The sequence below is a fragment of the Sander vitreus genome, chromosome 18 (genome assembly GCF_031162955.1).
Source record: "Sander vitreus isolate 19-12246 chromosome 18, sanVit1, whole genome shotgun sequence".
NCBI lineage: Eukaryota > Metazoa > Chordata > Actinopteri > Perciformes > Percidae > Sander > Sander vitreus.
The window spans coordinates 6500744-6520199 of record NC_135872.1 but is presented as its reverse complement, the minus strand read 5'-3'; the positions used below and the strand labels follow the sequence as shown (position 1 = coordinate 6520199).

The 19456-nt window shown below is 39.5% G+C and overlaps 1 protein-coding gene across 1 annotated transcript in view; it reads left to right on the top strand.

Annotated features, from left to right (window-relative positions):
* Positions 1-19456, top strand: part of LOC144533167 (exostosin-1-like) — a 251624-nt gene that overhangs the window by 216578 nt on the left and 15590 nt on the right. The window contains exons 7-9 of the mRNA XM_078274367.1: positions 4915-5027; positions 6821-6916; positions 16523-16612. Of these exons, the coding sequence (XP_078130493.1) occupies positions 4915-5027; positions 6821-6916; positions 16523-16612 (299 nt within the window). The remainder of the gene's footprint in view (positions 1-4914; positions 5028-6820; positions 6917-16522; positions 16613-19456) is intronic.

Sequence of the window (19456 nt, the reverse complement as noted above, 5' to 3'; positions counted from 1 at the left end):
CCATTATTTTCTTGTTAAGTAATGATAGTAATCAAGTGAAAACTAAAACTCCCTTTGGGTGCATGTATGACATTTTATATCTGGATTGTACACGGTTACATGTACTATACTGTCCCAGGCAATACAATCTGTCTTCAGTTAAAACATTGAACACTGATCTGAATGGAGACACAGCTGCAGCTCTGCCTTTTTATTACCAGGTGTTTACAGACACGTCTCTGCTGATTGGGTATCACCTGTGACACAGCCAATAAACGAGAGACACACCCACCAAACGAGAGAAAACATACAGTGGCACTCATAAGTTTATGAACCCATGCTAAAGTTGACTAATAAGAGGAATAAAAAAAATCATCTTTTGGAAATTGATCTTAATGCCTTAATTAATCCAACCTTTAAGGACACCAATTTTCTTTGTGAATGAATGATGTATCGTAAATAAATAAATGTTCTTCCTTAAAATACAGGGGGCATAAGTGAGTACACCCCTATGTTAAATTCCCATAGAGGCAGGCAGATTATTATTTTTAAAGGCCAGTTATTTCATGGATCCAGGATACTATGCATCCTGATAAAGTTCCCTTGGCCTTTGGAATTAAAATAGCCTCACATCATCACATACCCTTCACCATACCTGCTTTTAACTCCCTTTGATTTACTTATTATACTATATACTTATTATACTATATACTGATATACTTAAAAATAATAATGCCTGTCTCTATGGGAATTTAACATAGGGGTGTACTTACTTATGCCCCCTGTATTTTAAGGAAGAACATTTATTTATTTACGATACATTATTCATTTACAGAGAAAATTGGTGTCCTTAAAGGTTGGATTTTTCAACTTTCAATTTCCAAAAGATGATTTTTTTATTCCTCTTTATTCCATAAACTTATGACTGCCACTGTATCTCAAAGCCGTTGCACGCCATTGCACACTGTTTCACACCGTTCCGAGGAAACATGTCGATCAACCAGGAAACCGTAGCAAAACGGTGCACACTGTTTTAAGATTGAACGTGCCCCATCTTCCTCTTTATACATCCATGAAGTGTCTGTCTCTCTCCGTGGTCCTGAAACATTCAGACCATCTGTCTCTTTTTACATCCATGAAGTGTCTGTCTCTCTCTGTGGTCCTGAAACATTCAGACCATCTGTCTCTTTTTACATCCATGAAGTGTCTGTCTCTCTCCATTGTCCTGAAACACATGCAACAGTCAAACCCTCTTTCTTTTTCTCCATCCTTCTCTGTTTGTATCAATTTCAATTCAGATAAACACACACAATGCAATGCATTTTGACAGCATATTGATGATTTTATATTCACTTTATAGCCCATTGGTTAGAATCTGACATAGCCAAAGCCAAACCTGAATTTGATTGTGCTTGTTGTGTAATGCAAACTGCTGTATTACCTGCTTTATTTTATGTGCTGTCTGTTACTAGCCACATGCACACTGTTGACATCTTGCATACCTATTATTATATTAGTAATCAACGTATTGATGGCATGAGTGTCCATGAGCAAAACACAGAACCTCAAATGTATCCTGATGTTTGCATGGCTAAATGTTATCTCTCTTTTTCTTCTTCTGCAAACTCTTTCACCCTGCTACAACTCCAACTATGTTGGTGCCACAAACATATTGAGGTCTCCTGTGCAGTGACATTGGCAGTAATGCCTTTTATAGTTTTGGTGGAATTCACAATAAAAAAATGTTTTCCTTTTTTCCAAACAGAATGATAGAAAGGAGTTTGGAGAAATGCTGTATGGCTTATTTGATTTGGACAATTGGATTCCTTGTTTTTTGCTATGACAAAGAAAACTCTTCAATACTCTGCCACTTTGTGCAACTTGTTTTAAGGGTCAGCAGGCTAGTGTCTGGTACGATACGTCTTTAATGACACAGATTCACTGTATAGCTTGACTGTACAGCTTCACTGTATTGCAGATGCAATACAGTGAAGGGTAATATGATAATGACACCTGTCTGCAGACTGTCACACAAATGCAGGAAAATGACAACTCACCAGACCCCTGAAAAAAAAAAAAAATTAAAAATTATTATATCTCATCCACCTACAATGCCGTCCATATTTCTCTTTCCAGGCAGTTTAAGACCCATTCATACCTTGGATCATGACAGCTAGGTGGACTAATGACCCACAAGTGGCCTCAATCACTCTTAAGGTGTGAACGACCCCACAATCAAATGTACACCAGTCTATCAAAACTGAAGAAACCTTTCAGATAGGACCTTTATATTTTGTTTTGGGACTTATGAGAGGCTGATTTAAAAAAGAATGGTCAAAATCCATTCATACTGCTTAATATGGGTAAAGCTCCAAAAATCTGACACTCCCCACGAATCAATTGATCTTTTGTTAGACCCTCACTAAAGAGTTATGTAGTAGCATCAGTTATTTATCCATTATTATGTATCATACCACATCTACCTTGTTTTAATTGGTAGAACAGTTTGTCTGTAATGAAATAGACTTATGTAATTTGATAAAAAATCAAGGTGGCACTGCTCTTTCCAAGGAAATGCAGCTGAAACAGAATGACTGAGCCTGTTTCTGTGACCCCCACAAGGGCAGACCTCATGCTTCCATAAATACACTAAGTCCACCTGAGATGGCTGGTCAACGGGCCCGGTGTCAGAGAGATGGATAGAGCAACACTAAAGAGCACTCTGGCTCCACTTATCCATGAGGATGTGTGTATTCCCTTACTCCCTTACCCACCTAACACTTGACATTCCATTTGCCTGAAATCCTCCCCTTCTTTAGTTGTTGTGAATAGTACGTTTTTGTATCTACAGTTTCTTTATATATTCTGAGCTTCCTAAATAGGGCCATCTAACGTTTTTGTTCTTCAAAGCTGCATTAATCAATATTCTTAAATCAACAATGGTTCAAATGACTATCTGTAATGTGAAAGGGATTGTTTGTAGTGACATTCACCGGATACTGCAGCTCCCCTCAGCTCTACAGTGTTTTAGCGTCTCGTTTTGGTTTTACAACTGACAACTTTACTGATTTGGTTCACTCTCTCCAGTTTTGAAGCAGCAGCTGTTGACAGCAAAAAAGACAAAGTTAGCAACTAGCTACAGTAACACAGTGGAGCATTAAACAGCTAAATAGCCAGATATTTCCCTTAGGAGTTGGTGGAGACCAAAAACAAAGTCAAAAGGAGCATTAATATTGGAGTTAGATATATCAGATGGTCACAAACATGCCTCCAAATGAATGCTTACTGTATGTTGCTCTGTGGATGTGAAAATAGGTGTCTGTTAGCCATATTAACCGTTTATGGTGACAATACAGTATGTCAATGTTGTTTACAGCTTGTTGGGCTGCCCCCAAGTTGTCAAAGCATCTATTAATACTATTTTAAAGATGTAATGTACATCAAGTAATCATTTTAAAATGACTTTTAGATAGCTGAAGATATTTACAATAACTAAGAAGATTTAGAAAACATGTCTCCACCAGGTGTACAGTTTTCCCATAAGTCCCATCAATTACTGTTGCAGTGGAATTTTACACATCCCTTTCCTCTTATATGTTGGAGGCTGTGCGTGCATTTTGTGTGATGCAAAAAGTAATCTCAAAATGTACATGCGTGTTATAAGCTGATTATCATGAAAAAAAAAAAAAAGATAAATAGTAGAATTAAAGCTTCAGGATATCCCCAATAACCTATATTCACATGATTTGTTTGATAATCCGATTAATAATCACCATCAGCACTTACTACGCTTGCAACAAAGATAGCCGTGCTGCTTTTTACGTGATCTTTTCTTTCATTGAAATTCAAAGATTGTGTGCTAATCACATTATTCATGCATGAACTTAGCGCTGTTTACAGAATCAAAACAAGTGTGTCACCTTAATCTGATAATCACTATTTGTGTGCATGTAAATACATCATGTGACATGGCTTTATATGCTCTTCTATTCAAAGATACAGCAGTACCCGAATGGATTCATTTATTATAGAATAGAAAATGTATTCAGACAAGGGCGGAACTTTGGGTTCAACATTGGAGGGGCGGGTTAAGATCTCCACGTTTTGAGCAAAATTGACATTTTGAGCATCAAACAGTTCATTTCCTCATTCTGGTGAATGTTTCTGCAACAATTTGTACCTTTTCTGCATCAAGTTATGGTGCAAATGTCTTTATTCATGTAAAGGAAAATATAATAGTTCGGGGGGGGGGGGTGCACTGGCACTGGCCAGTTTTGATTATTGGGGGGGGTTGTAACCCCATCATCCCCCCTGTAAACTACGCCTATGTATTCAGAAAATAAAATCCAATCGTAGAAGCCAATGATTTTATAATATTGATACATTTCTTTGGCACAGGCTGCCACAGGGGGAATCAATTTCCTCAACTCCATTTAGCCACTGCACCGTATGGTGGGGATCATTTATCGAGGGTAGTAATTTAAAGTTTGGTTCCGCTTCATAATTTGTCTTTTTCTACTGTTTGGTTCATTTGTTTTCTACAATAAAATGCGAGAAAGTAACTAACAAGCTGTTTTATTGTGAGGTTGTAGAAAATGCAATTGCTCGTTATAGGAACAAATCAGCATGATTCGGAATTCACTAAATGAGACACTCAAAGCAAACTCTTGGTTTAGACATGTTTACTCATGCTCAGTCATTGGAAGCGGGGGTATATATATCCTGTCAGAAAGATTGATGACGGGGGCAGCACAGAGCACTCTGTGTCCCGTTAACCTTTAATGGAGCTTCACGGAGAGCTACATATTATGCACAAATCTGTGTTTAAAAAAAGTACAGTTTACCCATGACAACTGTTTCTGTGTGTGTGTGTGTGTGTGTGTGTGTGTGTGTGTGTGTGTGTGTGTGTGTGTGTGTGTGTGTGTGTGTGTCCAGGGAAGAGCCCGTCGCAGCAGTTCACAGCTGTGATCCATACGGTTACTCCTCTGCAGATTTCCCCCGTGGTGAAGCTCATCATCGCTGTAGCCAAGTCCAAGTTCTGTGCACAGGTGGGAAGTGTTTCTACATCCCACTGTGATTTGGCGCTGGTTCAACGAAGGGAAATAATGAAATGCTGTATTAAATATGACCTGTCAAACACAAAGCAACGATATCAAGAGGCATCAAGATTTTATGAGAGAAGTGTATCTCTTGTAAATGTCTCATGTTTTAGTTAGCACCTCTTTTCCCCTGCTTCTCCTATTCATCCTCCTCCTCTTTGTCTTTCTTTTTCTTCGTCGCCTTCTATCTTCAGGTTGTAACATTTAATGAGGGGGGTACTGCCATTCCTAAAATACAACAGGGTGTTACTGTGGAAAATGAATCTGTGATTTCAAGAAAAAAAGTTTCACAATATTGTGAGGTGTCATCATACTTGAAAGCTGAAAGCGGTCTGTCATCTTTTACAGTACTGTGAGGGATGTGGATGACCTGAATATTCACTAAAAGCACATTATTTGGTATTGGATAATGAAATGAAATGCCAAGCGAGAGGGGTCATGGAGATGATAGAGTGTGCAGACACAATTCTTTATTCTGCTAATTCTAGACTTTTTTTTCTTCACAGTGCCCCTTATACAGGACTATGCAATACTTCTAACATTGTGCTTTTTTAATACACATAATTGCTTGACCTCTGTACGTGATAATAAAGCTTGATGGTGTTTTTTGCCCCCAACAGCTCCTTCCAGGCAGCGCTGCGACCGCTGCCTCCAAGGCACCTAACCATAACCATTGTCTAATTGACTTCAAGGCAAGCAACCCTAACCCTAACCCTAACCTTAACCCTAACCATAACCATAACCAGTGCCTAATCCTAGTGCCGTTGGGGGGCAAAAAACACCAATAAACGATTATAAATGAGTGCCATACTACCTAAGATGCTAACTAATGTGCCTTTACAATCTATCACAAAATGATCACATAAGAGAGTTGTGCAAGAAAAAGACCAGTAAGCGCTAAAGAAAACTTGTATAAGCAGAGGGACTGCTCATACAACAATGAGCTTTATTGAAATACTGTATGTGTGATAAAGACTACCTTTAAATAAAGGACATATATACCTTTAAGTATCCTGTATAACAACAGATTGATAAACAATTTACTTGTTTTGTTAGCATGACTTAATGATAATTTGACTAAATACTATAATTTCACCAAGACAGCTAAAATGAAGATCTTTTGTATCTGTGTACTTCCTCTGAAAATTAGGTACTCTTCAATACATTTGTGTGTGGAAAAGAAAACTGGCTTGAAGCCTGATGTTTCTTAAAGCTTTAGTGCGTAACTTTTTGATATTAATAAGCGTCCGTTAACATTCAAGCCGTTGCCAAATGAGTTGCTACAAAGCTAATTAAGACTATCAGCTCCACACAACTCTCTCTGTATTTCTCTCAGTAGGGCTATGTTCAGAAGATTGTGTCGACCGGCGACTTTCGCACGCAGAAACTCGAGTGAAGATAACTCTTCTGAAGAGTCCATCATGTTTTTTTTAATCCTCCCTGTCGTCCTTGGCTACTAGCAACTGCGTGGAGGAGGGGTGGGGGGTTGTGCGATCACGGAAGGCTTGTATCATGTGGACGCGCCAATTTTGTTGTCATTACTTAGAATTCCTCATGGCGGAGACAGAAACTACGCACTATAGCTTTAAAGATGAAATAATGCATCCTGAGATAGACTACTGTAACTTTATTCTTTACTTTTATATCAGCTGTTCCAGAAACCTTTATTTCAGAAAATCATGTATATAATGATGTTGATGGTTATATAATATTAACCAACTCTATGCACTTTTCCCATACAGATTGTGGTTTTATGGAACTGCGACAAGCCTTTACCTCCTAGGAACAAGTGGCCCTCCACCAGCGTGCCTCTCACTGTCATTGAAGGACAGACCAAGGTAACAGCTGCTGGCTTCTTGCATCCATTATGCATTAAAAGATACTTTGTTGCATAGCAGGGAAGATATTTATCTCGCCTTTATAAAACCACTTTTGCTCAAAGGTACTTTGGCCAGAGTTTGTTGTCACTCTACACCAGAGATGAAAGCACAGACTATTTGGCTTTTAGCTGCTTTATAGATACCACAAAACCTGAATTTTAGGACACTACAAAGAGGAAGGATGAAAACATGCAGAAGAGAGGTTCTAAAAGATGGAAATAAAATTCAATTCAATTTCAATTCAATTTTATTTATAGTGTCAAATCATAACAGGAATTATCTCAGGACACTTTACAGATAGAGTAGGTCTAGACCACACTCTATAATTTACAAGGACCCAACAATTCCAGTGATTCCCCAAAGAGCAAGCATGAATGCGTAAGTGCGACAGTGGCGAGGAAAAACTCCCTTTTAGGAAGAAACCTGGGACAGACCCAGGCTCTTGGTAGGCGGTGTCTGAAGGTGCCGGTTGGGGGTATGATGAACAATGGCAATAATAGTCACAATAAAGATATTGTAATAGTTACAATAGTTCATGGTGTCGTAGAGCACAGCAGGGCGTTGGCTGGACATAGTAAGTCGAAGCCGGGCATTGCAGTGCGTAGCAGGGTGTAATAGGGCACAGCAGGGCGTAGGGCAGGACCATGGCGACAGCTGCCACCATGATGTAGGTGCCATCATGAGCCAAGATGATGATGCTGGGCGGAAAAAGAACATAAGGACTCCGGGGAATAAGCTCCCCGGAGCTATGTTAGTAACAAGCATTTCTGTGACACGAATACACACAGATGGAAAGAGAGAGGAGAGAGAAGCTTAGTGTGTCTAAGGAGGTACCACGGTAGTCTAGAACTATAACCGCATAACTAAGAGCTACAGAGAAGGGGAGATAGGGAGGCTGTGTTCCGTGATTGTGGCTGCACACCTTCCCCCACCGGTCTAAAATGAAAAAAATACCTGCAGAATCTTGGGGTTTTCAGCATGCCCATTCTTGTGTATTCAGATAGCCGGATGTATTGTTATTATTCTTATCCCGTTTTCTGAACGCCGCTGACCACCTACACAGGCGTGGCTCCAGACAAGTGACATAACACATAGACCAAGACGAAGTCAATTCAAAAGTCAACATAAAAAAAATGTATTATTTTTTTTTGGGTCATTTTTTGTTCGTGCAAAAATAAAAAGTACAATATTTCACTCTGAAATCTAGTGTAGTGGGTAGAATAGATTTGAAATACCTCAAAATTTTACTTAAGTTCAGTTCTTGAATAAACTTACATTCCACCTCTGATAATAAAAAAGCAAATATTGAGTCCTTTAATGGAATACAATGTAATTATTGTATACTTCTCTATGTTAACAGCTATAGCGAGACAATTCTGCTGGAGCACAGAGGGAGATAAATAGAGATATACAGTAGATGTATTGCACAGTGTATTGGATAATGTTCTCTCTAGTGTTAACTGTACTGTTGTCCCGCTTTGTCAGACCTTCCTCCACAGCGCTGCGGAGGAGGGTCTGGTGAGTCCACATAGCATTCTGGGAAGGGAGAAAAACGTGTTCTGGTTTATTGACATTTCTTTAAACCAATCACAATCTTCTTAGGCGGTGGTAAGCACCGCATGGAGCCGCTGCAAAAAAGCCTCGGGAAGGAACTTGTTTTGGTGGAACGTGTACATTCAAAAGTTGTTTTAGTCGTGCAACAGAAACCTCAGATTGGACAGATAGTCTAGCTAGCTGTCTGGATTTACCCTGCAGAGATCTGAGGAGCAGTTAACCATAGTCCTCAGAAATCCACCGGAGTTCAAAATTCCAACACAAAGAAAGCGGAAGGTAAGGGACATCGGCGAGAAAAGACATGCATCCTGTGGAATTTCCTGCGGCACACACACGCCAACCTCTCTCTCTCTCTCTCTCTCTCTCTCTCTCTCTCTCTTTCTGTAATCCTGATGCTTTGTGGTGTAATTGCTTCGTTTTGTTTTCATGTAAATGTGTCCCCCTTGAAATACAAGAACAGTGTTTCCACCGGTGGTAATAAACCGCGTCTCAGATGCAATATGCATGTGTGTGTGTGTGTGTGTGTTGATACCCACCAGCATCTATGGTCCTATAATTATCATGTTGTCATGTTGAATATTGCCATTGCATGACAGATGCTCTTCAGTGTATTTCCTACTGAGCGGTTGCTGGGTTTGTTCCCACTATAATAACGACACAGACACACACATACACACGCACAGAGAAAGTTTGCAATTTGCCTCAACAGAGTGCAGCAGAGTAATTGGCTGTTGGTTATGAGTGTATCTAGTATCTAGTAATGCTGTGGGATGCGCTTCATCAGCAAGCATTTACTTCCTCTCTCTCTCTTTCCTGTACCTCTGTTTGCCTTAATGCTTCAAATGCTCTTCTATGTATTGTATTAGTATGCCACAGGTCCTCATACCTAAACGTGGAAATAGGTTGCTCGTCTTTCACGGTATATAAAAAATAGACTTAAGGACAGTTGGTAGGAGGTGGGAAGCAAAACTCGGTCTCTAGTATCAAACATAATTATCCACCCATACTACATCCACATTTGCTTCTGAGAGAGGGCAGTCATCATTTGTATAGCTAGTTTAGTTTAATTTATTTGCACAAAGAAGATATAAAATATATATAATAGAAAAAATAGCAATTGTAGTGCAGGAGAGGAAATCAGAGTCCATAATGCAAATAAAAAAACTAAAACTGATAAAATTACTCAACAAAAACGAAAAAAGCAATACAACAAACAAACAGGGAAACATATAACGCACACAAAAAATTATATATATATCCAAAAAATAAAGCTACAAGAAGTCACTTGTCAGAACAACATCATTTGAACAAATGACTGATGTTGTTCTTCTGTTAAAACCAGTCTCAGAATATCTTTCCTTAAATGATAGGCTTGCTCTTTGTTTGTTTTAATTTCATTTTATTTTTTAAACCCAGGCCTTTACCACCATTTAAATGGGACAGTTGTTGTGAATCCGAATCCACTTTATTGTCCAAATATGTTTACGAAGAATTTGTTCGACCAAAAATCATGATAAATCTCCAAAGATTTTATAGCTATAAATAGGAAGCATGACTGAGAAAGAAACTGTCTGCAAACTCAGAGATGTCTTCACTTACATCAATGAGGCGTTGTTTTGCAATAAAGGTTTAAAAGGATGCAGTGGAGACACACTCAAAGTGGGACATGTTTAAACTGTTATAGAACAATCTAGTCTATATTCACGACGTTCCACTTCCGGGATTGCTCCGTTGACGCTGGAAATCCCGCCGGATGTCCCTCTTTTCGGCCGGATGTCACCCTTTTCAGTCAGATGTCCGTTACCTTCCGCTTTCTTTGTGTTTGAATTTTAAACTCCGGTGGATTTCTGAGGACTATGGTTAACTGCTCCTCAGATCTCTGCAGGGTAAATCCAGACAGCTAGCTAGACTATCTGTCCAATCTGAGTTTTCTGTTGTTCTAAAACAACCTTTGAACGTACACGTTCCACTAAAAAAAGTTCCTTGTTGAGGCTATTTTGCAGAGGCACCGGCACTTAGCTCCACCCATGACGATTGTGATTGGTTTAAAGAAATGCCAATAAACGAGAGCACGTTTTTCTCCCATTCCAGAATGCTGTGTGGACTCGCCAGACCCTCCTCCGCAGCGCTGTGGAGGAAGGTCTGGCAAAGCGAGACTAAGAACAATCTAATACGTTTTTAGTAAGACTCACATTGTCTCCCCATACTCCGAGTAACATAGTCCTGGTCGATCACAAAATTAAAACATTTCTGATTGCAGATATTATCATTTCTCATCAGTGTTTTAGAAGCCTGCATTTTACAGGTTTACCTATACATAATAAATTGCTGTATTACATACTAGTGTCATTCATTTTACTAAGTATACATATTCAATTATTTTGTTACATTATTGTTACTACTATCATACTCTTGTACTACTTTTTTGTGGCATAACCTACCTATATGTCAGGAATTTCTTTGCTGCAATTTTTCCAAGTAGGCACTAGAAATGGGCACACATGTCAGGTGAAAGACAATTTCAGAGACTTACCTCCATGTGATTAATACATGTTTTCCAATGTATTTATTCGCTTTAAAAGATACATTATGCGCAATAGAAATCCATGAAAATCCTGACCCTGTAATGTGCTTCTGTTTCTTCCCTTTCTTTCTTGTTTGCTGTCAATATATGTACAGAACATACAACTGAAGTTTACACTGGGATTCTGGTTCGAACCTAAGCTCCCTTAATGATTCAGAATCATATTTAAAGTTAATAAATTATTTACCAACTGTTTAAGCACACAGGAAGAACTGGATCAGATGAATCAAGTCGCCCATAGCTTGGCCTTGCTATAAGTGAGGTCCTGCTGGCTTAGCATTTATGACCACACATCAATATTACCAAAGGACTTCCCACTATCGCTGTTAATATGTCGACTATATCGCTCCTTCATCAATCACCCGGCAATATTGCATGTGTTGCCCCCAACCCTGGATTTAATATTGATAAGTTAACATTGATCCTGACTTCTTAGGTATGCATTTCAATTATACCAAAGGAGCATAAAAGTGGAGAGTTCAGAGGTCAAGTGGGACCTAATGTTGAAACGTGATTGAATGGAGGGTTAGAGCAGCGGAATAAGAGTGGAAGTGATCGTCTTGTGTTGACCTCAAAATATAATTTAGTTTATTATTTCTTAGGCTGTAAATACTGTCTTTAGGCTTTATCCAGTCATTGGCAAAATGAGTATTTTATCAACAACCAGAATGAAATGTTTTTAGTCATGCAGACCTGTAGGAGAAGAAATATATGGTTATCGCAGCTTAAGTCCATGTGAGCTCTAACACATGTCACCTTACAGTACTCTATATTAATCAAGAAACTAGGTAATATATTGAACCTATTTCAAAAGGCAACAATTTTGATTCTGAATTAATTGACTAACAATACAGTAACACTTCTGAGAACCAGCTGTGCGTGATGTTACCTATGATGTTTTAAACCAGGCATCATTACCAAAAGCACATTTTTTCCAGATTATTTCAGGATATGACTAAAATAGAAAAATTAAGCACAAGATTAGTATCAAACATCAGAACTCTAAAAATGAGATAGCTGTCCATAGTTTATAATGGTGTCACAGAAAAATATGTGATCTTTGACTTTTAGCTGTAATTTACGGACAACTGCATATAACCGCTACTTAAAGACAGACTGGATATCTCCGAAGACTGCCCTTGAAGTAGCAGGAGTCATGGCAAATATAAAGAGGGGAAATGGGTGGAAGGAGAGCCACAAAGATAAGGTTCAGACCATTGAACTGCCAATGATCTTAGAAGGATCTAATCTCTGTCCTGAGGCAGAGAAGCATTGACACCTGACAGAGGGAGAGATGAGGGTGTGTGTGTGTGTGTGTGTGTGTGTGTGTGTGTGTGTGTGTGTGTGTGTGTGTGTGTGTGTGTGGGGGGGGGGAGTCTGTCTGTACCTGTCTGAGTAAAGGTTTTAAATGGCCTGTGCCAAAACTGATGTTTACTGGATTGCAACTTTAGATGAGCATCTTTTTATTTGATCATTTTTTATGTTCTTGTCAGAGTGGAAAAGCATCTAATGCATCGGTTAGTCCATCATGGGACATAACTGTATAACCCAGAGGCAAACGTTGTACTGGCTTGCCACAGCAGTTTGTCCACTAATTGCAGGGTTGGACGTTCAATCCCCAGCTCCTCCTGTCCTCCTCCACATGTCAAAGTGGTTTCCCTGACAAAGACAATGACAACTATATAAAAATAGCATTAGTTCACGGTTAGTCTCGTTTGCTGTTACAGGTAATTTATGATTTTCAGATGGAACATTACACAGTTTCAGAAACATTTAAAAGTTAAAGTCACTTTAACTAAAGTATTGGACAAATTAGAATGTTGACCCGATGATGGCAGGGGATCACCAAAGTTATTACAATTCATCCTGTAGAGAACCATGAATGTCCGTGCCAAATTCTATCGAGATATTTCATAAAATAAGTGAAAGCTTTGGCCTGCCGGTGGCACTAAAGGAAAAGTCAGGAGATCATCAAAGTCATTAGGATTCATCCTCTGGGCACCATGATGATGTAAATCTGTAATCTTTGTCCTCATCAGCTAATTAAGATTTTGACTGTTTTTTCAACTTCTATTTCCAAGGTCCAGAATGACTCGACAAGCTCAACTTTTAGGTCAACATGGATGAGAAATTTTTGACTTAGATTAGGTTTAATCCAGGTTTAAAGCAAGTTGACCTGAGGGATGCTTGGAAATGTAGTGAGGTTATAATGTAAACTGGTCCATGACAATGTGTGTGCATTGTACATTATGTTCTTTCTTACTCAAATCTTTGATATCAAGAATTGATTACATTCAGACCATTAGTCCAGGATGAATGCAGTTGATTATCAGGCAAGTGGCTAATTTACTTCAGACAATTACACTGTGATGGTGGTTTTCACAAGAAAGCTGAGAGACTGTTACACTACTATGAACACCATCCTGACTGAACTGATTACCTGCCTGCTGATTATAGGGCATCCATCCAAAGAAAAATTTTTCTTTTCTGCCAAGAGTTCTCACTTTAAGCAATGATTTAAAGCAGTTTTTTTATGTGGCACTCTCAGATAATTTAGGGGATTTGTGTTGAAATTCGTTTGCTGTTTAATTTCTCAATGAATTTGTTCAGTCAGCATCCATCGGCTCATTAAGCTGAGATGGAAGTAGTTGTGGTCTTACTTTGCAAAATAAGCCTCTTAATATTACCACTGGGCGACAGTAGTTAACATGGAGGTCCATTTCAATTACAGAAAACCTTAGTTAACCAAGATAAAAGCAGAGAGAAAATATATAATTACATTTACAACCTTAGGCAGAGATAATGATACTGCTTGGGTTACAGGTGAAGCAAAGGAGCCAACGCATTGAAGATTTCATAAACTGAGCTACCATGTAAAGAAAAATATATAATCTTAACATTGAAGTGCTTGGTTTAGCAATACTAGAGAACTGACCATGAAACATTAGGCTTGGCTGGCCTCCATTTGTGCCTCTCATGTTTTATCACGGTCTTACAATCAATTAACATTGTTGACTTTTACATTGACAGTTCTGTTTTAACCCTCTGAGAATGAAAGACGCACTGGCACGTCCAAACAATGTTTGACAACACTCCTACTCAAAAAGCAGTATTACAAAATTCATTTCAGACATTTATTTACTATTTTAATCATATATAACTTTGGTAAACTCATTTCAAGCACCAAAGCAATTCATACAACACATCATAAGTTAAGGTTTGTATTTTAAAAGAGATTTGAGGACTTTCAAAAAGCCAACATCATCGTTTCAGCTTTACAGCCAAATGATCTCTTCATACATTGCTCTAGAAAACATGTGGGCATCACTATACGGAAAACTGAGTTTGTTCTGAACATTTTGATATGAAACACATGAGGATCAGTTATATGCAAATACCCTAAAAAGGTAAATTTGAGAAGATATGTAAAAATGCCCTTAGACTTCAGAGGGTTAATGACAGGAAATTATCCAGGTGACATTCAGCAGGTTGTATAGTTGTCATGGTTGTATGTTTCTGTATATGTTCTATTTCCTGTTTTATTCTGAAAGTTCTCTGTTCTCCCTTGTGTTGTCTTGTTTTGCTTCCTGTCTTGTGTTTTCCCGCCTGTTCTGATTGTTCTGGCCCGCCCTGATGTGTTTCACCTGTTGTGTCACCTGTCCCTCGTTAGTCCTCGTTACCTGGTGTATTTAGTCCCTGTTCTGTCTTTGTCTCTTGTCGGATCATTGTATTCTGTTGCTGTGTGTTCTGTGAGTGTGTTCGTGGCTGGAGTCTACCTTTTCTATCGGAGTTCCAGTTTTTGAGATCCTGTTCTGTTGTTCTGCAATTAGTTTTTTGCCTGTTTCTTTCTGGAGTCTTTTGGTATGTACTTCATTTTTGTTTAATAAATCACCTCTAACTGCACTTGGGTCCAAGCCTAGGCTTTCCTGACAAACTGTGACAATAGTAAAACCTTCAACATTTTTGAAGTCCAAAACCAACCCTAAGGTTGTTAGTGAATACGTATTTTCAGCCACTAATCAAGCAGCGTCTCCTGGACACAAAAATGGCCACCAGAAATAATAGCTGCTGTACATTTACTGTCCTTATTTGATTACATACATACATTTTATTACATTTTTAGGCTCCACCCACTGAAATTTGACCCCTCAAACCATTGCTCATCAATTGGACTAAAGGTACGCTCACATTACCCTCGTGTTCAACTAGACTGCCCCACATACAGCCCAGAGAAAAGATATGACCCATTTCCAATGCAGTTCAATAAATAATGATCAGAGTGATCACAAACTTTAAACAGCATATGAGAGCGACGCTGCAGTTTGTAATCTGGTGGTGTGATAATGAGTCCGCCGATGATGGTTTGAAACCTCAGTTGAATTTTTTTCCCCTCAATAAGTCAAGATCTCTTTTTTTTTTTTTCTTTTTTTTTTTTCCTTTTCTACTCAACAGTTCAATAATTCTCACTTTAATTACAAGTCAATAACATCATCAGCAGCAGCAACTTCTTTTAGGCCCATGGATCAAGGTCTACTATACTTTGTTAGGCTGTGAATTGATAAAGACTCACACACAACCTATAAAGTCAGCTCATTGATAGAAACACAGCAGGGTGTAAAACAAATACATTTTCTCATTGGCTGTTTATTTTGCCTTGATTTTTCATACCTCCTATACCAATTGTATAACTTTAAAATGCTTATAAACATATTTCCTGACATAGAAAATGATAGATATTAGGTTAAAATCCGGCCAGACTTGCAAGCTCTCTCCCACTTGTTTCCTGTCATCACTCCTCTATTGCTATCTAATAAATGCATAAAATACCCAAAACATTTTTTTTAAGACCTCATTTATATGACACCTCAACAAGTACTGGCTACAGGTAAGTTACCATTGGTGCTTATTGCCACATAGTCTCCCTTTGCCAGACCTTCCCCCACAGCTCTGCGGAGGAGGGTCTGACTAGTCCACACAGCACTCCGGGATGAGAGAAAAACGTGCTCTGGTTTATTTGCATGTCTTTAAACCAATCACAATCGTCATGGGCGACACTAAGTGCCCAACAGAGCCACGGTGTCGCTCCAAAATAGCCTCAGGAAGGAACTTGTTTTGGTGGAACATGTGTACGTTCAAAAGTTGTTTAATCGTGCAACAGAACTCAGATTGGACAAAGGCTAGGTCTGGATTTACCCTGCAGATCTGAGGAGCAGTTAACCATAGCCCTCACGAATCCTGTTTAGAATTCCAACGTAAAGAAAGCAGAAAGTGACGACATCCAGGCGAAAAGAGCATGATCCGGCGGAATATCCAGCAGCACCGGAGCAATCTCGGAAGTGGAACGTCGTAGATATAGACTAACTGCCACATGACCTTTGTGTTGCATATCACTAAACTATTAATGTTTTCTCTTTCGGTGTCTCCAGATGATGAGCAGTCGTTTTTCCCCCCATGACGTCATCCTCACTGATGCCATTCTCAGTCTGGATGAAGACTCGGTTCTCTCAACAAACGAGGTGAGTCGCTGGTGAATTATCAACCAATTAGCACGACACTGGCACTTTATGGACTGGTGAACTGAGACACTGATGCTTTATCAACACAATGAGGTGAGACGGCCACATTCCCAAGACACCAGGCCTCCAAACGCCATTATCAGACATCAGGATTAGAATGTCAATTACTGAATTATTAACCAAACAGCAGTAAGTAAAGAAACTAATTCACTATGGCTGCCTGCCTAAAACCAGACTGAATAACTTAACTGAAATGCAACTGTCAAGCTTTCTGTTCATGCACAGAAAATATGCAGTTTAAATGCTAACAGTGGCAGAATACCACTGGATATTCATAGTCGGATTTTCGGTTGTTGTTGGCACATTTAATCTGATGTATCTAGCTTGCTAACCTTAGCGCCGTGAGTTGGTTTAAGGTGACTACACACCAAGCCGATAATCATCCGTCGGACAGTCTGGCGAGCGCAGTGACTCGAGTCTGTTCGGTGTGTTTCGTGCCGTCTGTCCAAGGGGCCATCGGCCTTCATTTTGGCCGATTTTGACATGTATAATCGGTGGGGCGGGCACTGCCGGCAGTCTGACTCAAATGACCCATCTGATTGGTAGAGTGCTAACCCGGAAACGGGGAGCGGAATGAGTGACTAGAGTCTCTCAAAATCTGACAAATCTTTTAAACTGACCTTTGTTGATCTGAAATGAAGACAAATTCAGCAACTGCATGGCCTATTTCTAGCTTAAAATGTTTTCAGAAACACGTTTCGATGAACTATTTTAGTACAATATGAGATCGTATTCTGAACAAGCCGCCATGACAGTCTGTCTTTGAATTTCCGGAGAAACCAGACCTACGTGATGCGTTCGTCCAATCACCTGCCGGTTTTAATTTTTGGGCGACAATATATTTTGGGCAGTCCACTGCCTTTTCTGCCGAGGGTTGGCCGTCTGGTCTGTGTCTGGGCCTTAAACACTGTTTCCAGCTGACTTTTTAAAGTTTTTAGCTGACATGTTTTAAAATGAGCATTTATCGCTAAATATGAAGCATTCTTGCTAAGAAGTGTGTCCTAAACAAAAGCCGACCCGAGTATTATAAGTATGGTATTTCATTCTAAAATAACCTTTTTGGCTGATTAGCTCACACAATTCATATATATTCACCCAACTTTTGTATTCATGAAAACATCAAAGTGGCTTGTTTGGTGCATATTTTTCCATGTAGCTCTCAGTCTCGGCCCCTCATTGCTGGCAAATGGGTCTGACCCAACAAAAATCGCGAGTCGGGTATGGCTGCAGCCTGGAGACCTCCTGTCTCATGCCCTCCCGGCTGGTGCGGTCCCCGAGCTTCGACTTTTCAAAATAAAAGTTTGCGTCTGGTCCGCTAAGTTTCTGTACTTTGGTGTATGGATGTTTTTTAACTAAACAGTACAGCAATCATGCTAATGAATACAACTATTTTTTTCAGCAGATGTCTTAGTTACAACACGATGGAGCTAGCAGAGCAGTTTTGTGTTTATGTGCGGGCAGGATTTATTCAGTTTGGGAAATCCCACGGTCTTTACAGAGCTATAGACCCTTTGCAAACACGTGACCATGACCACGTGACAACGCCATGATGGACAGCAAAATCACCGGCAATAACAAACTAAACAGTGTAGTAGACAAGCGGAAATTTTCATAGTTTCAATCAGTTTGAAATGCATAACACTAAAAACTGTATTTATGGCTTCTTCTATTGAACAACAAGTTGTCGTGCCATTATCGGTCAAGGTAGGGCATCTGGTAGGTGCTCACAAAAAGCAGTATTTGGAGAAGTTGGAGATAGCAGGATTGGGTACCGACCCTTAATTCTCCCTCCGTTTTCAAGGACCTCATTAAATCAGTCTGCCCGACTGCAGTCCACATGGTCTGTACCACTATGTGGTAAACGGGGTATCCCCATACACTGGTGCTGATCTCAAAGCTTTTAAAAGTCTGGATGCTTACCATTTCTTTGTAGCTGGCTGGGTTACAGGTATGCGATGCTACGCTAACGGCGGGGGGAGGTACCTCATAATGGCACAGATAAGACATCAATCTAGGGTTTATTTTGTATTAACATCTATTCTTAAGTAAAGATTTATATAACACATAGCCCATGTTTTTAGAGGACATGGTTGGTCGTGGCTACTCGCATACCGTTCACTGGGTGTGCCAATGCAACTATCTAATGGATGCCTGAACGCATCCCAGCTCTGGGAAGTGCAGTCATTAATTATCTATCACACGATAATCCATGCAGTAAATCACGGAGTGTCTATGATCAGTAGTAACCACACATAATTGAAACATCTAGCCATCTTCTTATCTGTGATTATATTTGCTGTGTAGCCTATGTTAAGATTTGACCAGTGGATATTACGACGCCATGGGCAGCAGCTAGCGAGCAGTCCAAAGCTAGCTGCAGCTAGTTCGTCAGCTAGCCGGGGTAGGAGCTCCGCAGACCCGCATTTAACTAGTTTTTTTTTGGGCCTTTTTGAAGCTAGTTTCCATGCCATGTCATCTTTAATATGACCGATATTTTTTGTATGTGTGTTAAGTTAAATGATCAAGGGAACGGCTTTCTTTTTTGGATATGTAGCTAGGTCAGTGAATAACCGATGTTAGTTATGTGGGTCATTATCGGGTTGGACCTGTTAGCAGGAACAGCTGGTTAGCACGGTAGCTAGCTAGCTGGTTGAGGATAATTTTATTTATCACTCATTTAAAACAGGCAATACGTACACATGCTTGTGTTGGTGAGGATAACTCTACAGATTGTGAATGTGAGAACGAACGAAAACGTACGCATTTCGCTTGCCGTCCGTCTAC